At 41.0% G+C, this 27,700-nt stretch overlaps 1 protein-coding gene across 6 annotated transcripts in view; it reads right to left on the reverse strand.

The window, feature by feature from the left end:
- Nucleotides 1–27,700, reverse strand: part of smoc1 (SPARC related modular calcium binding 1) — a 63,901-nt gene that overhangs the window by 27,890 nt on the left and 8,311 nt on the right. For 3 of the 6 annotated variants that reach the window (XM_044142882.1, XM_044142886.1, XM_044142885.1), the window contains exons 2-9: nt 15,955–16,120; nt 14,440–14,508; nt 11,187–11,299; nt 10,985–11,084; nt 7,552–7,605; nt 6,696–6,743; nt 3,730–3,819; nt 3,250–3,330 (exon numbers count right to left, since the gene is read on the reverse strand). In XM_044142882.1, coding sequence (XP_043998817.1) covers nt 3,250–3,330; nt 3,730–3,819; nt 6,696–6,743; nt 7,552–7,605; nt 10,985–11,084; nt 11,187–11,299; nt 14,440–14,508; nt 15,955–16,120 — 721 coding nt within the window. Of the gene's footprint in view, nt 1–3,249; nt 3,331–3,729; nt 3,820–5,848; nt 5,882–6,695; nt 6,744–7,551; nt 7,606–10,984; nt 11,085–11,186; nt 11,300–14,439; nt 14,509–15,954; nt 16,121–27,700 lie in introns of all 6 variants that reach the window. The other 3 variants (XM_044142884.1, XM_044142883.1, XM_044142887.1) reach the window with 2 other exon arrangements.

The following is a 27,700-nucleotide window of genomic DNA, read 5'->3' on the forward strand; positions in this document are numbered from 1 at the left end:
TGTTTCTAGGGAAGCCTCCGCTGCAGTTTAAGCAGCAGCTGAAATAAAGTTGGGGAAACCGTGTGAAGGAGGTGCATGCGTCGAGACGATGAAGGGGTTCGGTCGGGGAAAATGTCAGCTCCTTTCGCAGCTTTTCAACGTGTCGTTCATTACTTCCCTCTTCTCCCTCGCTCATTCTTCTCTTTTTGTGCCGAATAGCTAGCGAGCGCGGTTCTGTAAATGACGGAGCGCTTTCCAGACTTTGAACGCGTCAAGAGTCTGTTTGGGGGGCGAAAAAATGGACTTTGCGTCGGTTTGCCTAAGCAAACACAATTCGCAAACATTTACTCCGCTCCTCGTCTCTGGCGGGGTGATCCAGAGACACGGACGTCGCCGCTCTCGACTGACTGGTTAGGACTCAAGTTTTTCCAGGAAGAGGAGAAGAGAGATGAAACTGTAAAGATTTTGAAACGGGGAGGATTCTTCTTGGTTACGCAAAGCCTGCGTAATGAAAACATCGCTACAGATGACTGCCTTCGCTTTTAGCCGCTCTGGCCTCAAACACTGGACAGGAAGCGGCAAAGTGCAACAAGCGAGCTGTTAGCTAAGCTTATTTAGCTAACGCGCTTATTTAGCTAACGCGCTTATTTAGCTAACGCGCTTATTTAGCTAACGCGCTTATTTAGCTAACGGTAAACGGAAACATAGTGCAGTTCAAGTGACTTCAAGTTTACAAATCCTTTTCTGAAATACCTAAAAATATAACTCAAGATTTGAAGAGTTGGCTAAGAACTTAAACAATTGACAAACGGATTTAAAAGCATGAAAACTGTAAGTTGTGGTTATTTTACCAATTTGCCAATTTTGAAAATGACATATGGGGGCGCAAAAATGAAAAAAACAATTGCAGAGATGTTTTTTTTTTATATATATATAATTTTTAAAAAGTATTAATTCAATTAATTTATCAATTTAACTACAATTGATAAATTAATTGTAGTTAAATCTTTATTTAATACAAAGTGTTAAATAAAGAAAGAAAAGTCAGTGAAATTTCAGATTTTATGCATCACCTCTTCATATAAGAAACATTGACTACAGCATCTTTACAGACACTACTTTAGTTAAGCTAAGCTAAGCTAAGCTAAGGAAGTTCTGGATTACCAAGGATTGAACATGGAGCTTTAATGTTCTATAGCTGCTAATGTAATTCATAGAAACATCCTAACATCTAACAAGCTTACTTTCCATTCCACGAACAGAAGCGTTTGTGATTTAAAAAAGAATTTCAAGAATATCCACCTCGACAAGAAGCTAGTGGGTTTAGTTCAACAAAGCACAATATCTGAATCACTAAACCATCCGCTGCTTTCAAAATTCACAAATTGTTCATGCGCTTCGCATGTTTCCCCCCTGGTGGCCGAACGTACTTGGCTTCTCCTGCTTCTTTGCACACTTCTTCAACTCAAGAGACACGGAAACAAAGCACCGTGTGGAATTACAGATGCGGACGCACACTTCGCTCGCATCTCAGACGTGATGACAGCTCCCCCTCGAGCTGGCTTTGTCCGTTTGTCCTTTTGAGGTCTTCAGATGCTAACTGGAAACAGGAAGCCGGAGTTTCCACCGAGGTTTCAAAGAGCTGTCACTGCAAATATCTCTGAAAAGCCCTACGTCTTCAATGCACGCCAGACCGCAGCTTCCTTTGCTGCGAAGCCATCCGTCAAAAGCACTTATAGAAACAGAAGATCCAATCACTGGGATCTTCTGCTGTTTGCAGTGAAGCACGAAATGCGAGGTGAAATTCAAAAACTGTGTTCAGGAAGGGAATAAGACTGTTCTGGTGGGGTGGGGTGTGTAGATGCAAAGCTGCAGCATGAATTCAAAATATGTAGTCAGTGAAGGGACGTAAACAAGCAGATCGACAATGGACCATGTAGATCAGAAGTAGAGTGAAAGGCGGTCGCCATCAGAGTCCATCTCAAAATCACTCCTCGATCACATCTGACTTCATTTTGTGACTGAGGTGCTAAACAGGACATTATGATGGAAAGGAAAGAAAGGAGTGAGGAATATCAACTTTGAGTGCAATATTTGACTGAAATAGAACAACTGCATGTTTTCCAGATATTGGGTTCCTTTAAATTTGTAACATTTTTACTTTTAGTTGTTGCTTGTCTGCTTTGATTTGCCTATTTCGAAGCAGATTAAAAGAAACGATGTCAGTAGAAATCACTAATTCAGCCCTTGGATTTCCATAAAGTCGATGTCATTTTTATTTAACTTTACAGGTACTTTCCACAACTCTCCATAACTTTCTTAAAACTTTTCAGGCGTTTCTCGTAAAAGTTTCTTCCCCTGAACTTGCCTGGTACTTTCCAGAACTTTCTCGGACTCAAAAAGAGTCCAAGAAAACCTAGAGATTTATCTGTCACAATTTAGAAATGACTTCCACAGAAGAACTAACAAGTTTTGGAAAGCACCTGGGAAGGTTCCCAGTGAGTATCTGGTAAGTACGGATGAAGTTTCATAGACATTACAGGACAGTAACTGTTAAGTTGTGAGAAAGTAACGTCTGGTTCACCCGGCAAGATTTTAAAATTGTCAGCTGATTTTCAAAACCCGACAGATTTGGTTGTACAGCGTACAGTGAGCCGCGCGGCAGGAGCAACAGAGCACACAAACCGATTTCACTCGCCATTAACATACAGATTTCAGATGGGAAATATCACTAAACCTCCTGAGAACAAATGTGGGTTCACAGGAAACAAACATGGCCGACTGGGAAGAAGCAATGGCGAAGGTTTGAACAGAGAAAAGACAGAACAAAAGTGTTTCCATTATCCATTGGACTTTCTGGGGCGCTAAGGCAGGCGTTTTGTCTTCTGTGTATTTTAGACTCCCCCCTTCGTTTTTCCGCCACCTCGCTTTTTGATTCGCTGCACGTCCCATTCAACAGGCTGTGCTGTCGTTTGTCGTTCAGGGAACGTCACACATCCACAGTCCAACATGTAGAACGTGCACAATTTCAGATCGGAACGGACAGGAACACTCTTAACACATCACACACGGCAGGAACCATGCAAAAAACACACAAGGGTTTTGTTTTGGTTTCTAGTGCAAATGTCTGAGTGCACTTGAAATAAGACAAAACTAAATCACAAGTAACTTTTCACCAAGATGTAAGAGCTTGTTTTAAGTCAATAATTTTCAATGAATACTATAAAAATAATCTAATCTGAACAGAATTAGTATGTTTTCTAGCCTCACCTTGCCTTCTGGAAGTGGAGCTGTTCTGCTTATTCTCCATGTACCCCAGATGTTTTATCCAGAGCGTTGGAGCAGTTATCTCTGCGGTGACAGCATGACAGAGGAGAGGGCAGTAGCATTCACAAATAGAGGAATTTAATTTATTATAACTTATTCAGCAGTCTGGCTTTCGCCCACAAAACCAAATGCAGTTTGGTTGACAATCTGGTAAGTAGGAAATCGATAAGTATGAAATGCAGTTTTTGACATCTGGATATTTCCAGTAGCTGGTGTTATTTTTTAAAAATGTTTTTTAAGAGAATAGATCTCAGATTTGGAAATGAACTTTTTGACAAAGTACGGCTGCTGCAATTTTCTGGAATACGATGAGCTTGAGCTCACAAAGGAGCAATTATGCGAGCCGCGTTTGACCCCGGAGAGCCGTCGTGGGTCTGCGGTTTGCACATTTAGTTGTGGAGGCGACCGTAAGGGGAAGCTTACCTTCGCCCTCGGGGGGGATGTGGGTCTCCATGGTGGGGGTGGGCTTGGAGCCGTCGTCTGGGTTGAGAGTGAGAAAGAAACGGAAGGAGACTACCATTATTGAGATTAATACAATCTACTCTCCAGAACTGTTGAATGGTTGGGATTTGCACATGGCCCGGCCAAGAAAGAGAGACAGACAGAGAGAGAGAGAGAGAAAAAAAACAGACAGACAAATCACAAGACAACCACCCACCCGCGGGTGCCTGTGGAAGCCCACGTCTATAAGTCACTCACAATGTGATCGGGCTGCGCGTTCAGCAGGCGGCCTCAAACCTCCACTCAACAGACGCAGGTAATTCAAACGACTTCCATCATCACAGCGAGGGAATCGGTTGATGGTTGGTTGACTCGAAACACTAGAGCTAAGCAGGCACTGAGGCTGCGTCGAGTTTCAGAAGTAATGTGGTCTTTGTGCACAGGAGGTTATTTAGAGTAACTTTGGTGAGCTAAACATCAGGTTATTGGGCCAAAGTCTTTTTCGGTGTCCAAGTTAAAGCTTCTCTTTTACTTCAGATCATTTCTTTTGATGTTTGCGACATTTATACAAATGTATATGTTATAAATAATGATGTAGCTCTCCGACTAGCACCAAGTATAGTCAGCGCCGTGGCTAAATATTATGGCGTTATCTTATCCATGACTGTGATACAAAGACAGCGGTCCACATCAAACGTCAACATTAGCAAACTTTTCTTTGTTGCAAAAAATAAATAAATAAATAAATGAATAATACATTTGTCAAATTTGGAAAAAATATTTACACGTTCTCCCGGAGACTCCGATCCCCGGGAGATCGTGGCGACCGCAGCTCTAAACTGTGGTCGCCACAGAAATATTCGCCACAGAGCCATGAATATTTCTTGTTTCTAAACTATAATTCAGGGATCTGAAATTTTCAGGGGTTGAATGATTCCATCTGAACAACTTTACAGCTGCAAATAGTTGCGGGATTTCACGCTCACTGGATTAAAACTGATTGGTTTTCTGGGACAGATTAGCTTTAGAATATAATCCACAACTTTTCTCCAGGCCTGAGGTTTGAGTTATTCCAGCACCTTAAAGCTACAGTCGGCAACTTAAAAAAGAAAAAGAAAGATGTGTGTGCATATATGTATATATATATATATATATATATATATATATATATATATATATATATATATATATATATGTATATATATAGAGATAGATATATTCGTAGCGCTGTCAATCAATGCACGTGTACACGCTGCTCACACCCTTCCCCATGCCTTGCTCTCCTGAACAGCAGAGGCTGCTATGAATGCAAATGCCAGTTAGCATGGCCACCGATGACGTTGGATAAACCGTTTCCCTGGAACGTAGGGCGGTATGGTGTGTCTGAGAAACGTATCATGATATAACCGTTCCATGTAAGTCGATATCGATAATTTATTCGTTTTTTGTTTTAAACATCTAATTTCTCTTTTATCCTCAATATTTACTCCATACCATTTATTTTTAAGCGGTTATGAGGCATGGTGGCTAAGTTACTCAAGGTTGTTGCTAGGTAACCAAAGAGTGAGTGAGTTAGTTGATGCCACCAACCTTGCTTACCTCATTGAGCAGCTAAAGTCTTTCCTCTACCTACATCTCCCAGAATGCTGTGTGGTTCTGGACCAGAGTTCAGTGAATATCCTTTATATTAAACATTGAATATTCCATCAGATGTATTAACTATTGACATTGTTATTGATTTATTGTCCAGCCCCACTGGAACTTTAGGTTGTTTCTCTGCCATTAGCACAGCTGCAGCTAACCGGCTAATCTTGAGGGTTTTACCATCGTCCAGTTTATGGGAGGCTTGCACCTCACTGGTTGTTTTTCCATCACAATGAGAAACGAAGAGTTTAGTTGCGTCCTCACAGCCCCCTTATTGAATGTAACATTCATACCCTTGATAATTTCATGCAAATTTCTCATTGGCGCTTTACCATTGATCTTAGAGAAACATAGCAATGTAATCTGTGGGATAAAATCAATATTTAGACATGCTGGCAGAGTCCCTGTCCAGGCTGAATCATATTTAACTGTGAATTAATCTGCCTGGTATACTCACCCTGTGTGCGGTTTCGCAGCATCTGGAACATTCCTTGGGAAATAATTATGTCAAAAGCATACAACAGAAAAGGTTTCAACATTACAGCGGAATCCTTTTACAGTGAGATCAAGTGTCAACACATTCAAATAATTCAAAAACTGCTAAAGTAAATACTGAAAATCTTCTATTTGTTGGTTCTTCCCTCCAGTTTTTGAGAAGTTTTTGAACTGGGAAGGTTTCAGCACACTAAAAGAAATGGGTTTATATTGATTAAATAACATTTTAAACAATTAAAATAGTATATGCTTTAATATATAACTCTTAACAGTGGCTCTGAACAGTGTCTTCCTGTTTAGAAAGAAGTTAAATTTATAAAAATAGGTCTATTTATTTTCGATGTAAATAAAAGTTACTTTCTAATAACATACAAAAGAAACACTAGATTGACAACAGGACTTTCAAGAGGAACTTCAAAACACTAGACAAATTAAAATATATTTCTTTGTGATTTTTAAAAAAATCATTTACACTTGAACCCTAAAAAGAAAAGCAAAACCTCTGCTCAGAAGCATTCCTGAATAATTACTAATAGTTGATTCTTCAAAATACCTTTCAACTGTGTAAAATCTTTTCTTCTTTTGCACAAAATTTCATACAATTTATTTATTTATTTTTTTTTGCATGCTTTCACTAATTCTAGCTGTGAAGATTCACGGTTTTCTGTTGCGGCACTTTTTACTTGAGCAAATACGGACTTTGTGCATGTTGGGCAGAGCAAAACTGGGTCAAAAGGCCTTTTGAGCTGCTGTATCCCAACACGCTTAGAAACCAACAAACAGAGGACATGCAACAGATCTCAGCTCACCTTTTCTACCCGCGTTCGGGGGCCCAGGAGGTCGGTCGGTTACTGACCCTGCGACATTTGGAAGGAGGGGGGTGGAGACACAACAGAGAGTGAGCAACACTTTAGACAGTGGAAACAGACAGATCTTCTGAGGACCTTCACTTTCAAATATTTCAATTGGGTTTCGTTTTCCTTCTGATTATCTCCTGGCTCGTCGGTCGACGCAGGATGAAGAAACGCGACACCAGCTGCGCTTCCGTCACAAACGGGCGCAAAACTTTGTCGATATTCCACTAACGCAACTTCAGCGACTGCGGCGTTTCCATTCAATGAGAATCGCAATTAAAGTCACATGTGAATACGTTTGTTCGACTCGATAAGTCATCCTCCAACTACTTCCTGTCGTCTTCTTCGGCAACATCCGGTTGTCGACCGTGTTGCGAAAAAAAGTGTTTCCAGTGCAGTTTTGCAAAGTAAACCAATTTTACTTTTTAGCACTGAAACAATTTTTTGTTTGTTTGTTTTTTTTTTATTTTGCCATGAAGCAAAATAACTTTCGAAATCTCAGATTGCGCGATGACAGTCGGTGGAAACGCAGCTAGTGTTCAACATCTTGCTGCAGAGGAAACCCTGTGTTAGCACTTGATTGTATCCTAAACATTGCACCCGTTTCATCAGCCTCTTACCAACAGAGACCAACTTTCTGGAAAACTACTGGCAAAAGTGTATTTTAATTTCACTGTATTGTCCGGCGCATGCAGGTAGTCAGTTTCATGCATGGATGCTCTCGGAGAAAATGAGTCAAATGGTCCAACCAATCACAACAGAAGGTCAAAGGGGAGAATTTTGAGTGAAAGCAACTGGAAGAAAAACTTACTAACTGAGAATCCACTCCTTCCGGCATCAGTTCCCATATTTTCACTGAAGTTTCCTGCAAACGTATGTGAGATGATTTACTCGGGTGATCGAGTCATGTTGGAGTCCAGCATGTCTAGTTATGTTGAGAAGGGAAAAACAAAAACAAAACGAGGGCATCGTGTTTTGGATGCAGCAGCTGAGCAGGATCAGGTTTGCTTACGCCCAGATTCTGCTTCCATCATCATACATACCTTTGCAAGAAACCATGAAGATATCGGACGTCATGCCGGGCAGAAAGGGGGCAGGTGATGATGACTGAGTTACTCAGAAATCATTTGTCCAGTTGAAGAACAGAGAAATTTGGGAATTTGGACATTTTTCCCCCCAATGATTTCAACCACTTTTACCAAAACAAATGAAACCATTTATGTCAACAACGGCTTGTAGATTTGGACACAGTACCTGGGAGAAATCCACTTTTCACGGTATCTTTGTGTTTTTGTATTCAGCTCTCCTGAGTCAGTGCTTGGAAGAACCACCATTGTCAGCAGCTGCAGCTGGAAGTATTTTTGCGAAGGTTTTACAAACCTAAAGACTTCCGTTCTCTTGAATGGGAATGGAAATAAATGTTAAGCTCCAAGTCTTAAAGCTTGTTATCAGTTGGATGCAGGTCTGGACCCTGGATGGGTCGCAACTTGAGGGCCATTGACATTGTAAGATGGTAAACATTTTGGTAAACAAACAGGATTTCTTAAAGCATTTCCTTGTTCTTGTTGAAATAAGAAATTATTTATTTCACAGCATGATATGCCGAATAAAATGTTAAAAACTCTGGATATCGTTTTGTAACTCTGTTTTAAACTTCTCCACAACTTGATGCCTGAACAATCTGCTGTGTTTCTTGGTCTTCAAGATGAGTTTTGTTCTCTAGCAGTTACAAAAAGGTCTTGTATGCATCCTGGGATCATATTATGCACAGAAGGACTTGTTTTTTATTTAATTTGGCACCTTATGAAGTCAATTAGTTGCACTGGACTTTTTAGGAGTATCAAGTTAGACAGGGCTGATGGATGCCAGATGTTTCAGAATTTTATGACTAAAGACTTTTTGTTTTTATTTGTATCACTTTCATTTGACTCCACTTTGTGTAATGCAAACGAAACACAAAGAAAATATGAATAGTTTTCTGGGACGGTGTTTGTCAGCAGTGATAATTGGGCAAAGGAATAATGTCACGGGCAGCACAGTGGCGCAGTTGGAAGGTCCTGGGTTCGATTCCCGGCCCGGGGTCTTTCTGCATGGAGTTTGCATGTTCTCCCTGTGCATGGTGGGTTCTCTCCGGGTTCTCCAGCTTCCTCCCACAGTCCAAAAACATGACTGTCAGGTTAATTGGTCTCTCTAAATTCTCCCTAGGTGTGAGTGTGTGTGTGGATGGTTGTGTGTCCTGTCTGTTTTCTGTGTTGCCCTGCGACAGACTGGCGACCTGTCCAGGGTGTAATCCGCCTCTCGCCTGGAACGTAATTGGAGATAGAAACCAGCAACCCTCCTGACCCCATTAGGGACGAAGGGTGTTCAGAAAATGGATGGATGGATGATACTATACACGCCCACCCCTTACATTAACCTGACAAACAGTAACCAAAACAAATTAGTCTGCATTTTTTTCTAAATAAAGTGCAAAACAAAAATGCCATTCGAGAGCCATTCAAAATCAAATCTGTTTTGAGGTAGAGTTGAGAAACTACAAAAATAAAACTTCAAGAGGGAATCTGAAACTAAAGTATTGATCTGATACCGATACCAACTTTTTTTAATCAATATTTTTGGATCGAACTGTCCGCCTCTAGTGACTATCAACTTTGATTAAATCATTCTTGTATCAGTTTTTAATTAGTCAGTTGAACACAAAAGTAGAAGTTAATTAGACTCAGGTTAGGAAATCCCTAAGTTTCGATAAGTTGTTTTCAGCCTACATAAGAGAATCTTGGTTAAATCTCTGCTCTATGTTCCAACAGGGAGCGTGAACAACTCCAAACAACTCCATGTGAAAAGTTTAACCAGACAATCCAAAACAAAATTTGCACCATTTGCTCCGGTGACTGTGCAATCCAGTCCTGGCAAAAGCCCCAGAGTGTTATCTCACAGAGGAAAACGAGGGCGATTATCAGAAAGCGTTCCCATCCAGGATGAGCGTACAGAGTCCCACTGAAAGAACTTAGAGCACCAGAGAGGCCCCTGCCTGATCCGGCCGTTACTGGCCTTCTTGTTGACCTTGCACCTGCTGTACAACACGTAGCATGTCATTACACATGTGGCAGAGTCAAGTTCAAAGACTTCGTTCTTTACTCTTGGAACCGATCCATTCGAATCTGAGAACAAGTTGATGAGTATGATTTACTTAAAGACAGGATTTTTTTCACTTTGAGTCAATTTTGACCAAAAACCCCCCAAAAAAAACAAAGCCAAAACATTAACGTCTGAGGACAAAGGATGAAACATAGTTACTGTGCTAATTCCTGCATGTCTACCCTGCCACAAATCGCAACTAAATTCAATCAAAGAGTTGACCGTCCAAAACGTTTTGCGGTCAAGTCGAGCAAGAACAGCTGCCGATGCAATTTCCAATTGTTTGTTTTGCTAATGCCAGACATTAACACCAATGAGTTAACAATTCTGCAGCTTTAAAGAGACGTCTAATTAGAGGAGCGCTAATGGGTAGAGTATGTCGGTGGTTTTGTACAAGGAAACAAAACACAATTTGTGGAGAGCCGAGTTCTGTCACGGCTTTGTTGTTGTTGAAAGGCTCTGTTTTTGCAGAGTATATGTGGATCGCAGTGATTGGTTTATATTTTCAGTGTTTCCCTTCAAAAGGTCAGGGTAGCATGCCCGAGACTTTTGAGTTTTATTTTTATTTTATTTATTTTCCACATTTAAGGACCAACCAGAGCATCTAGGAGTAAAAGTTAAGATTCCCACGAATGCAACATGGCGGAGCGGCAGAGCTGGTGCAGAGCCTTTTGGTCTGGGGTATTTGACTCACAACCTCAAGATTATCACTACCACCGCAAGAAAGCGGTGGTACATTTTTTTGTGCTACCACCTAAAACATGCGGGACACCAACTTTGGAGACCGCTGACCTACAGTACACACCAAAAGTTTGGACACCTTCTCATTGAATTCAATCAGAAAGTGTGTCCAAACTTTTGGTCTGTACTGTACATAAATGCCATAGTGTCCAAATGTCCCGAATACATTAGCGACTGTAAAGCTGCCAAATCTTTTATGTGTCCAAATAATCTGCTGGGGTTTTTTTCTTGATGATTAAATCAGACGAGATACAGAATCAGCTGACAGGAAGGAGATACTGAGGACACCAGGATGAGTCGGCAAAAGCCGAGTACATTTCCTTCACACACTGGCTGATGAAGACCTCCCCGCCCAGTCAAAGTACCTGAACACACAGGCTTCCTGTTGTGCACAGAGGAGCCACTCACTGGCTTGCCGTCGGCGGTGACGCACCAGCAGTAACCTGTCAAAGTGTGACACTGGACCTGACGAACACATACAGATGCAAGCATATCTTTTATCACAGCTGCGTTGATCTGAGTACGCTAATAGAAGAGAAAAAGGAAGGTGAGGAGTGACGCACACACCTGGGCGAACGTTCCGTCCTCGTTGCATTCCGGGACGAAGGTGGACTCCTGAGGCCTCCGGGCCTGTTCCAGGGCCTGGTTCCTCTCGACGTGGCACTTCGACTGACCTGCGTCTGTGGAAAACAAAACAAAACAAAAAAGATTGTTCTTTTCTCAATAAGACCTCTGTTGCACCTGCAGGCTGCCCACTGCGGTTTAAACACTGAAAGACGGAGAGGCTGGGGGGTTAAATGTCCAATCGATTGAAGAATATTTCAAGGAATTGGAACAGACTTGGGCTGCACAGTGGCGCAGTTGGTAGAGCTGTTGCCTTGCAGCAAGAAGGTCCTGGGTTCGATTCCCGGCCGGGAATCTTTCTGCATGGAGTTTGCATGTTCTCCCTGTGCATGGTGGGTTCTCTCCAGGTTCTCCGGCTTCCTCCCACAGTCCAAAAACATGACTGTCAGATTAATTGGTCTCTCTAAATTCTCCCTAGGTGTGAGTGTGTTGTTTGTCTTGTATGTCTTTGTGTTGCCCTGCGACAGACTGGTGACCTGTCCAGGGTGAACCCGCCTCTCGCCCGGGACGCAGCTGGAGAGGAACCAGCAACCCTCCTGACCCCATTAGGGAAGAAGGGTGTTCAGATAATGGATGGATGGATGGATGGAACAGACTTATTGATCCACAATGTGACATAACGAGGCGAAGTACTGAGCGGCGAGCGCTCTGCAGTTTTACTCTGAAGAGACATTTCTGAGATTGTGGGAAAAAATGAAGAAAAGAGGAGGTTTTACATTTAAAGGTTGAAAATTCCATCAAGATGTGTGTTTTTTTGGGTTTTTTTCTCTTTTTGTCTTTTACGGCGTTCGCCTGTGGTGTTGAACTTCATGCTTAGCTGTTCTTGTAAGTATAGTCTCAGCAGGGTGCAGAACAGAGTGGCCTTAACCCTCCACTTCAGCGGATGAGTGAAAGTTCATAAAAAGTAATCCCAGAGAAGACAGTCTGGAAAATGAGGACGGAACTAAAACAGGACTGTGATGTCAAACGTAAAATGTAGAAAAATGGACTGGGATTTTTTTATATACATTTATTTGGTGACGTTACGTTAGAAAGTTTCTCCAGTCATCTAAAAACATTAAATTATTATCTGGTGGTTATCTTTTTATATTTGGGCTTATGTGAACATTGCCACTCTCTGACGCTTCCTTGAACTGGTTGGCATAGGTGCTACTGGCTACATAATAAACATCTTCATTACATTGTTTGCACAAAATCCTTCTTAGATAAGGAGATTTTAGTGTTATCACAATAGTACCGCAAATTATTGTGATAAAACTTTAAGTCCATACCGTCCACCCCTACGGCTCACCCTTGCTCATTGAAGACGGTCTGTTTTATTGTTATCTGTTTTAAAACCAAAAAAAGAGAAAAAAAAACATGCAAAGACAATTTAACCTTCTCCCAGCTTTTTCTTTATGCGCCTCAGGACTTTTATTGTGAAATAAATCCAAGCATTACAAGAAGGAGGGGCAGAAAGTCAAATGAGGAGCCAAATATGGAGGGCTGTACTGGCTGTAATATTCAAATCCACCAATGAGTCCATCAATATCATCCATCCATGTATCCACAAACTCATCCGTATCAAGCAACTACCCATGTATCGCTGCAATGCATCAAGTTCACCCATCTGAAACAGAGGAGGCAGGAATCGGGCTGCAGGAATCGGGCTGCAGAAATCGGGCTGCAGTTCTCCTGACATAACAACAGGCTTTGAAACGAGGGAGCAAATGCCAGGTTCACACCTTGACTCCAGAGTCGAGGGCAGCCTGTGATCGTGGTCTGTAAAAACGTACACGTCCACAGAGAGCTGGGAAATTAAAAACATCTCCCCCCGGCCCTCCAGTTTCCACTTTCCCCTTAAGGTTTTACGGCTCAAAGCTGCAACTTTGTGATCTTCAAAATAAATGCGTTTTATTGCTTTCCACATTCGCAGTTTATATCGTCAAAGGGAAAATGAAGACAGGAGACCAAGAAGAGTGTTTCAAGCTAGCGTTTATGTCACGTTCAGCCAGTCCACGAGTGTTTTAGCTGAAAGGTCAACACATGGAAATGGGCGAGTTGAAAGCGACGCTCATTTGCTTCCATAGTCGCAGCTACATGACCCTGAAGGTCAGACGCTCTTTGTCACTTTGAAGACGATAAGAGGACAAAGTGATCTTTAATGAGGGATTGCTGGTTGTGTGCTGATTACAAAACCCTGCTGTAAAAGGGGAAACAGAGGTGACTTTCATTAGGCGGTCCGCATTCGATCCAACTTGGCCCCCAAGGTGTCATTCTTTCTTTTCACCTTATCCACGTTTCCATGGCAAAGCAACGCGGGAAGACCACCAGATGATGGATTGGACATGTTAAAGGGCCGATATTATGCATTTTCCAGCCACATAGTTCCATTTTATAGCACAATACAGTAACTGTTGCCTTCAGTTGTTATAAAAATGCTACATATATCAAGTATGAGCTAAAAGAAGTTTGATTTTGTTATTTAACACCTTGAAATTGGACCTCTGTCTCTTTAAAAACTGCTGCTTTTTCTGAAACTCTGCCAGGAAGTGATTACTTCACTCCTGTATTGACCCTTTAGCAACATTTTTACCAGCGCTACACTGAAAAGTAGCTCCTATAATGAGCTCAGCAGATGCGCAGTTCCACCAGGTGTTTGCTAATTGCTGCTGGCTAGTCTGAAGGAGTGCGGGAGTCACAGAGGAGAGCTGGTCTGTGAGGGGAAAGCATGGAAGCTGCATCTTGAAGACGGTGCTCAGTTCACCCGGGCTTTATGCACAGCTGAATGGTTGCCATGGAGATTAAAGGATTTCTCAAACATACATGCAAGAAAGGTAAATGCATGTAGATCACATTAAAGCTGCAAGAAGGATTTTTGTTACATCTAGGTCCAAATCTGTTTACCAAACAATTCTACTTTCGGGAAATATTCTTTCTGTTTTTATTCGATTTTAACTCATTGTGTTACATTTTTTGTGTTACAGCTCTCCTCTGTGACTCCCGCACTCCTTCAGACTAGCCAGCAGCAATTAGCAAACACCTGGTGGAACTGTGCATCTGCTGAGCACCACCATGATTGTGGTGCTTTGACTATAACCGTATTATGACCTCTGACTCATTAAAACATTTCTTTACACTCCTCCAAATAAACCAATTCCCTACACGGGGTGAATTTCACAGCTTCTAGAGACTGAAGTGTCTCCTCAGTTCTTACCTTTGGGCTCTGGCTCTCTCCCGTCAGATGTGGCCGTTGGTGCTGGAGCCACCGGCAGCGTAAACTTCACTGAAAGACAAACGAGTCCTTTACATGGACTGACAGTTTTGTGTCGGAAGCAAAAAAGAAACCATGAATATACCAACTGAAGGTAAATTTGTTTTTTTGGGGTTTTTTTTTTTTAGAAAGATATATATAGATACACCGTTTGACAAATGAATGCTCTATTAATAAATAAATTTGTTTAAACTAGATGGACAAAAGAACATTAAAGAGAGCTTCATTCGCATGCAAAATGTTTGAAAACCACAATAATTAAAAAAACAGCACATTAGCATTAAATCATTATTACTGCACATTACAATAAACATGTTTGCATTGTGGAACCATCGTTACATCCTCACCAAAATCGAGCTAAAAATGCCTTTAAACTTTTATCTTTGATTTATTCATAGTCGACATTAACATTCGATGCCTGAGTTTAAATAACCAAAAACGGAACAGAAGCACTTGATTAAAGAGTAAAAACATAAATTAAAGGTCACCATGTGCGTTCGGCGGCATATTAGAGAAGTAATGACAATGATTTGATCATTATTGGTTTGTAAAATTATTTTTGTTTAACCTCGATTGTCCGAAAACATAAAACAGATCACGTACTGTTTTTATTCATTAAACAAAAACAAGAATAAAAGGGGAGAAACTGGAATAACTTCAAGATGGCTGTGCATCGGGGTGAGCATTTATCGTATCGTTCATCACTTATCATGATAAAATTTCTTATCGAGATAAAAAATGTGATCCATTACTGTCACAATAATTTCCAATCAGTGCTGTTTAAAAACTTTAACTCTGCTTATTGTCGGGATTGATACTTTTACGATTTTCTCCACTGTCTGTTCAATAAAAACATAAATAAATATGAATACATTTGAAAAGGCAAATCAGACTTCCTTACATGACCGGTGTCCTGAAGAAGCGTTTTACAAATGGGAATGTTTTTCAGTGTTTTTTGTGTGTCTATTATCAGTGTGACACACAGTCGTACAGTTGCCTAAAAGAGAAATATTAAATAGTTCTTATCGTAACCACAATATTACAGCAAAATATCGCGATAAAACTTGCAGTGCATTTAGCTGTGCAAAACCTCAATGATCCAAAGCAACAGCTGCGGTAAAGTCTGGAAGAAAATCCCTCATCAGTGACGTGACAGACTAATGAAGTCAAACAGAGTAAAATTTCCTCCAGTTGATTTGGTTAATGTTGGATCTGCAGGCTATTGACTGATGGTGTTTACTTTGTTTTTCCCTTTTGGTTTTTACCTCTGCTTAATGACAGCATTGAATGCGGCGTCCTCGTAGACTCGCGCTCAGATTTCAATCTCGTAAAAGACTTTTATAATGTCCTAAAACACAAAACCCTGGAACAGAAAGGTGTTCTTGTGTCGATGCAGCCCAGCCGGCGCGGCTTTTTAAAATTTTTTTTTTAATTTATCATTATTTTTGCCGTCCTCACCTCGACACCTTCCCCGATGCGCCATCGTCAGCGTTTTGTCCCTGCATCGGGCCCTCTGCAGCTCACAGTTTGTCTCGTAGGTCCGCCCGTCCGAGCCGCACACCGGCTTCCCGAGCGTCCGCAAGCAGACGGACCCGCAGTGGTTGTCTCTCTCTCCGATCAGCCACTGTTTTCCACAGAGAAAGCAACAAGGTTAGCACAGCGACGCTCTGCTTTCCGGCGTCTCCACGGACTACTGCCTTGACTTGTCCCACACTCCTTGAACACTTGTCAGCTGCTGCTTTGCTTTGTTTTGGCCACTACAAAAAAAGGGATTTAAAGGAAAGTAAGGGGGATCAACCTGAAGACCAATTTATCTTTTGGTTTGATGAGGACAGGTTCAACTTTGATGAGCCAAACTGATTGTTAGGAGTCTTTACTCTCCCGTCTCTCTAGGTCTGTACTCCTGATCTATTGACAGGAGGACAGCGTTCCCTCTGCCAGAACGAAAAGTTTCAACCCTCCAAGCAGTCACCAGATATTTCACATCTAAGGGATTTCTGGAAGAGGGAAAAACCTTGACAGGCAGATGCAAACGATGGCAGCGGCACATCAGCATTCCTCCAAAGAGTTGTTTTGTTTTGTTTTGTTTTTTCCTTCAAGGTTTCAGACATTAACCCGTCACATCTTGCTTGGAAGCAATGTTGAAACAATCTGAAGTCCTTGTTTCATAATGCGCAATTAAAGCAACAAGAATTTTTTTGATTTTTTTTTTTTTTTTTTCCCGTGGGAAAATGTTGCATTTGACAACCTCTGCATGAATTTGCATGCGGCAGCGCTGGTTGGGTCTGACAGGAGATCTTATAAAAGGGGCAGGTACTGAGGGAAGAAGGTGATGGAAAATAAGATGTCAAAGAGATGAAAGGCAGAAAAAGAAAAAAAAGAAAAGGGTAACATTCTTATCTTATCAGATAATCTGAAGACACTTGCAAAAAAAAGAAAAAGAAAAGAAGAATAAAGAAACAATGTGCTATAGGAGCGCATGTGAAGGTTCTGCCTCTGCTCTGGCTGTCAGACGGTTCCTCCTGCTTCGGTGCCCGAGATCCAAACAAACACGAGACGCAATGTTTTGGAAAAACATCTGAAATTGTTGCCGGGAGACGGATTTTCTCTGAACATGTAAAAGAGATATCAGACGGTTTAGATCGAAATGATGCCAAACCACAGATGTCACGAATGAGTTGGCGCACGACGAGGAATTTATACACAAGCGATTCCCGGTGAGCCTGCAGACGTGCTCTGGTCTGCGCTCTGAGTTACGCAGCACGCGGTTCCTGAAGACGATCTGCTCCCTTCGGGCCATCGCTGCTGATTTCTGTCTGTCTGTCTGCAGTTTGGGCCAATTTTGATGTATTAGATGTGTCAGGTCATGAATTTGTGCGAAAACTGTTACGTTGCGGTTCAGCATTATGAAAGTTAGGAGCTGATTCGTTAGAAGCGCCGTTCAGTCATAATGGGTCTATGGGCTACACAAAATATGCTCATTTTACAAATGTTTTTCGCAGAATCATTCTTCAATGACGAGGTTTCAGTCCACTCAGTTCCGCCTGCTTTGAGCTTCTTCCAGAACACGCTGTTTTAGAGTCTCTTGTCACTTTAAATCCACTTTGTAGCCACGCCCCCTAACTCAATTTTTACACTCGCACATGAAAATGGCTGCGCGGTTCTGCAACCGTACATCTTCGAAAAGCAGACGCGGAGCCTCCTGCACAGCCAACAAGAAGTTCAGCAAGTGGTTTCTAAATAGTAAGTTGACAAAAAAGAAGAAAAAAAACACTTGTCTTTTCCAGCAGCCATTGTACAGCAATAATTATTTACATTTAAATTATTTTCTTTTTAATTTATTTTTTTTAAGTGCTTGACTGTTTTGTTTTAGAAGTATGGAAACTCAAATGAAAGTACAAAATTGTGTAAAATGTGAATTTTGCAGAATGTGTCCCCTTTAATGTTTTACATACAGAGAGCAGAAGTGCATGTCGTACACACCGAGGACCGGAAGAGAAAAGATGTTTTACCTTTTCGTCTAACAAGTCAGATGGAAGGAAATCCTCCCATCAGCTCTTCTCTGCTCTGCTCCCACCACCTTGTTCCACTTATTATATGATGGCTTAAATTGTGATCTGGAAGTGTCCATTTCAATCCCACGCAGCTTTTCTTTGCATGTTCTGTTTGCCGTCGGTCCATAAAGACCAGATTTGGGTCAACAAATAGTCCTGACACCAACAGATTCCTCCTCTTCCTCAGTTACCGCCGGCTTCTCGGCTGCTACTCTTACCAATCTCAGATTAAATCAGTCTCTGGTTCTTGCCTGGCTTGTAAGTTTTTGTCAGATCAAGTTGCATAGGGTGGACAGTGGAGCTGAAAATTTAAATGTGAGCCAAAGATTTTTTTAACTCCTAACTGAAGGTTGTGTCTATGTAAAAAAATAAAAAAATAAAAAAATACGGCTTAAACGGTGGGAAACACTTTTGCAAAGGTATTTCTCGAGAGCTTTTGAGACATTTCAGCAGCACAGCTTTTGAATTTGTGACCTTAAGGTTTCAGACGTGGGAAACAGACTGCAGACAAGAAGCGAAGCCTGAGTTGACGCACGGCGGCATTGTTAAAGCAGAGGTTGTACATCTCACTGCGATGTCCCACTATTGACAGAATCTTGTTTTTGTCTAGTAACAGAACCTGGATCTCTGGCCGACGGCCTGCTGAGGAACCCAGAGGCGTTCAAGAAGAACCCGCTGATTCTGAAGGAGGGAGCCGAAATCAGACTGAAGGCCAACGTCACCGTTTGTTCCTATCTGGAAACTGCAACAGTTGTTTTATGATGCAGCAAAAAGCCAGGATGTGGTAAGAAGGCTGGGCAAACACCAGGACAGATCGTTTCTTTTGCTAGGGGACCTTTTTGTTATTTTACATTTGTCAAACTGTTCCCGCCAGCAGCAAAAATTATGGCAACTATAAACGCGAGTTTTTCACATTTCTGTCCGAGCCGATCAGAAACACACCAACTTTTCGTGATCCAGCTGGCCAAATAAAGCAGCATCTTTCCTTCTTTGTCTGAAGTGATCTCAGAGTACGCAGTCTTTATGACACCAAGTTCTCACTTTGCTTTTTTGTCACACTGAAAACTGACCTGGAGAAATGGAAAAAAAGCAGTTGTTTAAAAAATGATTTTATGTATTACAATAAAAAAAACTATTAAGACCAACTTGACCCTTCATGACGACATTACCTCTCACTTAAATCTTGAGTTAATTGTGATCAACCATGTGAAAGATCCAATTATTCAAACAAGTAACAGAGCCCAGACGTCAAAAACTCTGTAAAATGTAATTTGAGCTGTTTTTCTAATGCAGAACCAAACTGAAAACTATTTTTAGATCAATAGTTTATCACAAAAACGACTAAATATACTCCAATGACTGTATCGACATCAGAACTACAATATTTACATGTACCTAGATTAGACTTTGTTTATGAAAAATGGCTTCCGTTTTAAGCAATAATGGCATTACATTAGCTTTTCAGTACAAGTGTTAACCAACACTTTTAACAATGTAGACACACACACACACAAAAAAAAAAAAGACAAAAAGTGCCACTTTATACCATGGACCAAAGAGGTTAAAGTGTCAAAAGTAAAAAAAAAAAAAAAAAAAAGAAAAATCTATAATTCATCAAAAAATTACCACAAATATTCTCAGCATTCTTTTTGTTCTGTTTTATCAGATTCAATAATTATAAAATAAATATTTAACTGTAATTATGTTCCAAATGGACCAAAGCTAAGCTGATAAATTAATAGAAAATTCTTAATTCATTAAATAAAAAAGACAAAAACATTCTCATGTCTACATGGAATCATACTGAGACTTTTGTACAGAGCCTAGTGAATAAATTTAGAAATAATTCATAATTAATCAACAAACTGGAAAGATATATTCAGATAGCCATGACTGCATCGTATTATATTACAATGATTCTTGTTTACAGGGTTTCAGTAAAAAAAAAAAATTAAAAAGTTAATTGCTATTTATATATACAACACAGAGGCACATTGTGTTGCCTCTATAATTCATAACAGAAATATTTCGGTGTCCCTGGATTTAACGCTTCCTCAATTAAGAAATGCTAGCACTGAAAGTTGGAAGATTTCAGAGTGGTCTAGTCAAAGTCTAGACATAAATCCAATTCAGAAGTTGTGCTACGCTCCCAAACCCTTCAGTGTGGTGGAATTAAAACAATTTAAGTAAAAAAAAAAAAACTAAACAAAAACAGAGCAGAGAGTCGTCGGCCCAAATTCCTCAGCAACACTGTAAACGCGACAGCCGAACTGTCCTCAGGTTTACAGAGAAATGACTGTTTAACGGCAAATGGATCAGCCATCATTTGAAGCCAAACTGTTCATCATGTCTGGAAAAGATTTCAAAAATAAATAAAATCACTTTTTTTTTTTTTTTCTTCGACGCGTATTAAAAGCGAGACCCTTCCAGGCGCTGGTGGCACGGCACCGTTCTGTTTGTGTTTTTGCTGGGAAGAAATCTGCGTGCAATGACTTTAAAGAGCTGAAACACAGATAAGATTCTTTCTGAAATAAAGAGAAGATACAAGAGGTGCGGCATCTGCCAGATTAAATCGACCGATAGCGAAGCATGGGGGCTGAGGGGGGGGAGGGCAGATAAAAGGCTACGGCTCCTTACAGTACCAACACAAATTTCTGCCTATTTCCGACTCCTTTTGGCCAGAGTTAGTTCTTCGATTATAGACACGTTTCGAAAAAGAAAAATGAAGGAAAATTTCAGACGGGATCAGTTGCCAGATCAGTACGCCCAGAACAAGCCAGAGTTTTAAGGAGGATTCCAGCCTTGGCATTCGGGAGAGGACGAGAAACTCCTGTCAAACGGCTGAGAGTGAAACTAAAATACGATCTGTTCGCAGTGAGTAAGTGCGGACGGGGGAGAAACAAAGCAGAGCATGTCAGTTTTGACTTGTGCGTCTTCGTCTTGGCCCCGTAATGCAGCTGGAAAAGGAAAAAAATAAAATAAAAAATGCATCTGCCATTTATCAGATTTTACAAGATTTGTTTAAGAGTACCAAAAAAAAGAAAGAAGAAAAAACGGCTTCTTCCACAGCAGAGAGGAGTAAAAATACATTCGGCCTGTTGGGGAGCCAAGACGAGAGCAGAGCAGTTTGTGTATATGATTAAATATTAAACTGCTCAAATAATGTCCAAACCATGCGGACAAAACCAAGCGACAAGGAGTCCAGATTTAGGACTTTGGTGTCCGTCCTCCTCCCGCCAGCTGACCTATCCGCCGCGCTCCTGACTCACGTAATGGATGCAGCCTCTTTTCTCATCGCAACAAAGCGCCGGGTGACATTTAGAGGCAGCATTATCTGTTGAGCTGCAATAAACCGCTTTCACCGAGTCTCCCACATCTCTGACTCACACCGTCCCACCCACAGGCTCGCTGCCTGTAAAGGTGAAACCAGAGCCTCGGGCGGAGGGAAAAAGCTGGGATTTTTTTTTTTTTTTTTTTTTTTCCCCGCTTCATGGGTTGGAGTTCTTTTAACACAAATTTTTGTCTTTTAAATTGCAAGATGGGGGGAGAGAAGAAGCGAGTCCCGGTGTTGAGCGACTCTTTTCGACTCACTGTTTAGATGACGGCCGTCTGATGGCGCAAGAGTTTGGGTGCTTCTGGCACAGAGTTCTCGCATGCAAAATTCAAAATATAAAGCAGCAAATGTGTCCTTGCACTCGAGAAAGACACTTAGGATGTTTTATTTGCTCACTCAGCCACTTCTTGTCACAACCTTTTATTTTGTGGAACAAAAATTCGAGCAGCTCTCAAATACGTCAGAAACAACCAATCAGAACGGTCCCCGTTGCTCTCCACTACGCTACAACAGAGTCTGCCACCAGTGCTAAAGCTAGTTAGTGGGCGCATATAGATATTGAATAAGAGGGGTCCTAGGATTGAACCTTGGGGTACCCCACATCTGACCTTTGACCTCTTTGATGAGAAGTTTCCAATTGAAACAAAGAAATCCTTGTTCTTTATGTAAGATTCAAACCAGTTAAGCACTGGACCGGAGAGTCCGACCCAACTCGCCAGTCGATTCAGTAATATGTCATGGTCAACAGTGTCAAAAGCTGCACTGAGGTCCAACAGAACCAGCACTGTGGTTCTCCCACAGTCCGTATTTATATGGATGTCATTGAACACTTTTATGAGGGCAGTTTCTGTGCTGTGGTGAGACCGGAAACCAGACTGGAAGGAGTCAAAGCAGTTGGTTATCGTTAGGAAGCTATTTAACTGTTTACACACAACTTTTTCAATAACTTTGCTGATGAATGGGAGGTTGGAGATCGGCCTGTAGTTCTGCAGTAGTGATTTTGAACAACATAGATTGTTCAATATGAACTTTAAAGATTATCCAAAATTCAACTAGCATAGCTAAGCGTTACAACCGTAGCACCTTTGAAAGATTGCAGCAAAATGGAATACAAAATGCAATTTCTTTTGAGTAAAAACCTTTGCATCCACAGATTTCGCTCCACTTGAAAGAGCTGAAATTACACCAAGATGTAATAACATCGGCGCATACGGTTGGAAGATTGCTGAACAAAGGTGAGGCACGTTGCAATATCAAAACGGTTGTCCATCGCCCTCAAAATGAAAAGTCTGGTAAACGATTTAATTAAGTCTCAAATCAGTTGTTCCACTTTGTAGAAAATAGCTTACAAGTAGAGGACGTTCAAAGCGGCCAGTTCAACCTGGAAGCAGACCGCAAGGTGCTAAAATAATTCTCAGGAAATGTCAATACCAGCACATTTTTGGCAGGGAAATGGGCGTTCCAAGTGTGTCACATGCTGAGGCTACAATCCTCAACACAGTCGTACCCCAGTACCAGCCCCAGGCCACTTTCTGCACGTTTTCCCCTTCTCTCTTTAAAAATGTGAGAGATGGTAAAAGTTTAACTTGTCATGGCAGATGTACTAGGAGTAAATCTTTGCAACCTAGCAAAAACATAAACAAAATAATTAAAAGTGAATATATGCTGTCGCAACAAGCAGTTAATCAATTAATCGCCTGATAAATTAGAACAAACTCAGTTACTTTTATTTGCAAGATTTATATTTTCTCTTTTCTCTCTCTCTACCAAAAACTGGATGATAAAAGTCTTCAGTTTGATGTTTTGGTATCAACTAGCCACTTTTTTTAAGGAGAGGTTTTGTTCACAGAGACTTCATAATTCATTTTATTTGTTGTTTTGTTCATTTATTTTGGGTATTTAAAATTAATTCCAGCTCCAGTATTAAATGTTCATTAGAATTTAAAGTTTACTGATCTTTGAGAATGTGTTATTTCATCATTATGCCATTGTATTACTTGAAAACACAAAACAACAATAGTAGTGTTTATCACAATAACCTCTGGGACAATTTATCGTCTAGCAGCGATTATTATTGTGACAGGGCTAACTATATGGAGTAAAAATTTGGCCGAAACCAAACACAATATTCAAGAAAAAGAGTGGCATCCCGCCTGCTGAGCCCAGAACTGGAAGTTTCCGGATGTGGGTGGAGATCCTTTGCTGCATCGGCACCTGACCAACTCATCTTCATCGACTCCACCGTGAATCAAGTCGGGGATCAAAGAGCGGCGGGAGAAAACATGAGATCATCATCTGTAAAAGATGATCAAGGTGGAAGCAAAACAGGACCTCGCAACATGTCCATGACCCCAAAACATGCCAGTAACTCCAAGGACTGGCTTAAGGAACGCATTAGCCGAGTGACGGAAAGTCACGGCCAAAGTCAAAGATCAGATCTGATTCTCATTAAGATGCTGTAGGACGACTTGAAACGGGACGTACACACAAAAAAATCCGTAAAACATCTCAAAGCTAAGAGTGAGGAGTAAAGTAAACCTTCCTCACACCGGTTATCCGAGACTGGAACCCCCGGAACTGAGGAGGCAAGACTGGCTGTCAAAGGGCAGCGTTTGTAAGTAATGGTAATTACATGTAGCTAGAACACTTTGTTTTCCAAAGGTAAATTAAAAAAAAAAAAGACAGTTAAGAAATCAAAGTGTGAACGTTTCTTTTTTTCCCGTCGTTACTCAGTTTGCTCTTTCCTCCTGGATCACCAAATACTCTCCAGAAGGTCGTGATGTGGTAAAACTCCACCTGCCTGGCAAATTAGGGAGCTTAAAAGTTGTTATTTTCAGCTAAATTCTTGGCCTTTTCTGGCCGGCTGTAGCATAGGTGACATAATGTGTTATTATCTACTGAGAGAAAACAGCCCCTCCCCGCTTCTGCCAACAACAGCTGTGGTTCAGACGGCATCTCATAATCAAAACCAAACATACTCGGATTGAACACGGCGAAATGCAACGGGAGCAATTATCAGAAAACGCCAGGAAAACACCAGATACCCGACCTTGTTAAACCCTCCCGAGTTATAATTAGGCCGAGTTTGACGAGCCAAGCAGGAGACTGAAGATAAATAGGAGTATTAAATACATCCCTCAGTACCTTTTAGCGACAAACAACGAGGAGAAAGTATTAATGAAGAGAGAGCAAGAGAGAGAGCGTCAGCATTTCCCGACACTGTCATGATTTGATAGTCACCTTTTCCTGACTTCAAATCAAGACGGTGTGTTTCGGCCGGGAAACAATGAGCAATGAGATTCTCACATTTAACAAGCCAAATTCCCCCAGCATGCACAGTATCCCACACGTTCGAGCCAGAAAAACACGAACCCCCGAGTTCTTTCTGCAACACTCATAAAATAAGTGAAACGTAACCCCTGTTGTGCAACCATTACAGCTTCACAAAAAAGAAAAAAAAAAGACTTTGCCATCACTGGCAGGGAATTTGTTCCAGCCTGGGTTTTGGCACTCAAACAAGATAAGCAAATATCATTATAAAAATAATAATGTTTATACGCCTCCGTAAAGGTCTAAGGGGAAGACAAACGAGCTATTTTAGCCGGGCAATAAGCAAATCTGCAAATTTCACCTTCGACGGTGGATCGAAATCTCACACCTTCCAACTTTCTTTATTAGTTTGGCGTATTTTCCACTTCTGGACAAAGTTTGAGTAATAAAACAATCATATAAACACATAATAAACCACTGATCCCAATTTTAGATTTATCACACCTATCAGATGGTGCCTAAATAAAAGGCTGTTATTTAGCACGTGTTGCTCATGTACGTCCCAGAAACACTGGACAGAACCGACCAACATTGGGCCACATGGTTATGATCCAGTAAGAAAAATGTTTGTACGTCTTGCTCTTTTTCACACTTTCAGATTCTTTCTACCTTTCGGAGCATTTTCAGCCATCTTTGGAGTGCGTGCCGAGCATGTATGGACACAGATTCTCAACTGGATTTAGGTCTGGACTTTGACTAGGCCAGTCAAACACATGGATAGCGTTGTTTCCGTGAGTGTACTATAAGCCTGGCGGGCCACCAGGCTCAGCATTCTTTGTTTATATGTTACAGGTTCTTTTATTACACCAGTAACGGTGATAACGAAGGTGTGTTAAAGAGTCTCTTTGGTGAAACAGTTGGAAGCACAATGACACCATTGTGGTCAGTATGTGAACGCACAGGAAGTCTGAGGTCAGGGGTCATTTTTTTAGTCACTGGAACTCGGCAACCACTTCCTGTCGACATGCAAGCAACGCCAAAAAGTCACGGGTAAAAAATCAAAAACAACTCTTGAAATAGGATGAAGTAACTGGAGTGTAAAAGTATATGTGTATTTTAATTGTACGTTTTTTTCATGTTTGCCTTTTTTAAGGCTTTATAGATGGTGTTTAAGCGTTGTAATAATAATAGTCTTACTTTAAAATTTACTGTCAACTTTAAACGTTGTTTTAACTCAAAAACACAGCAGGTTACTGGTTGACTGCCCTCGCGGTTGGTTGCTTTTAAATTCAAACGAGACAGAAGTTGTCAATCTGGACGGCACTAAATTTACCCGCAGCAAGAAGTTAAAGAACCTTGGAACCTGGTCCTGGACTTAAATATAAGTGAAAATCTCTGGAATCATAAACAATGGCTGCCTAGGGGGCGCTGCAGATCCAACCGACCTGAGTCTGAAACGTCAGCAGAGAAGAATGGGAGAAAATGTGTTGAGCTAGTAGAGATATAAGAAGACCAGAGTCTGTGATTGCAGCCAGATTGCCCCGAAAAGTTGTTGGGTAAGGACAATGAATTTTATTTTTATTTATTTGGGGATTTTATTTCTTCATTTTATTAAGTATTCAAGTAAGCCTGTCACAATAAACAATAAATCAATTAATCGCATGATAAATTAAAATGAGCTCAATAATTTCTATTTGCATGATTTATCGTATTTCTCTTTCTACCAAAAACTGGATGAAAAACGTTTTCAGTCTGATGCTTTGGTCTCAGCTAGAACATTTTTTTGAGGACTATTGTGTTTACAGAGACTTTAAAATTAACTTTATTTGTTATTTCTGTCGTTCATTTTGTGTACTCAAGATGTCTTCCAGTTCCAGCGTTAAATGTTTGTTAGAATTTAAAGACCTTTGGTATTTAAGAGTGTGTCCTAGCATTATTACGCCATTACTATTTGTATCACTTGAACACGGTCTCAAAATAACAATACTATCGTTTATCGCAATAACTTCTGGGGCAATTTATCATCCAGCAAAATCTGTTATCCTGACAGGCCTCTGTCTACAAAAGATTTCCCACAAATTCTTTCTACAAACTGTGAGGGGAAAATGATTGTAATCCACTTTGTAACAACAACAAGCGTCCACAATAATAAAATGTGGAAAAAGTGAATCCAGTACACGTGTGCTACGGCAATACTGCACTCTGCAAAAGCCATGATGCATCACCGCGGTCTCTTTTCACCCTGAAGGATCTACATTTCCAACATAAAGAACCAAATTCACATCTTCTATATGAATGGCCACGCACTATGGAGAAAAACGTGATTTAATTATTCCCCTTTCTGCTCTGTGTGACGCTGAAGCAGAACAAAACAGGCTGTCATCATGATGCTAATAAAAGAAAAAAAAAAGATAATAATTGCTGGTCTCAACCTGACTTGACTATTGCTGGGAAGAAGTGTTTCTGTTCTCAGGCAGGTTACGGACCTGCCTTACGCTCGAGTTCAGTAACTGTGCATCTGTTTGCAGGAAGTCGGAACCAAGATCTCCGCTATTGTGCGACAGGCTTGTTATCGTCGTGAGAGAGCAGCAGCAAGCGGCCCAACAACAACAACAACACACATTCTTCTACATGTCCATTAAATGCTTCCTTTTGTCAATAATCTCCAACTGTTTATAGGACTCTTTAAATCACAAGCCCACCACTGAGGAACAACAAACCAATGAAAGCTTGTCCTCCGCAGTCGGGGCTGACGTTGCACCGAGGCGTTTCCTTCGTCTTCCATTAATTAGTGGAGTCATCAGGAACTCTGTAACGTGAATACCCAGACACTTGCTGCTTTAATGTTGTACGTAAAGTGTAAACACCTGCAGTTTTCTGGCGCTCGGTCTTTTTAAGTTTACAAGTTACCCAAAACAGCATGTAGGCTATAGAACAGAATGTACAGAATACACGGAAAAGACGAGCTACAGGTCCAACAATCAGACACTAGATAATATAAAGAAGAAAGAAAAAACCTGCCAAATAAGACATTCAAACACCTAAA

Source organism: Gambusia affinis, linkage group LG16, assembly GCF_019740435.1.
Source record: "Gambusia affinis linkage group LG16, SWU_Gaff_1.0, whole genome shotgun sequence".
NCBI classification, from domain to species: domain Eukaryota; kingdom Metazoa; phylum Chordata; class Actinopteri; order Cyprinodontiformes; family Poeciliidae; genus Gambusia; species Gambusia affinis.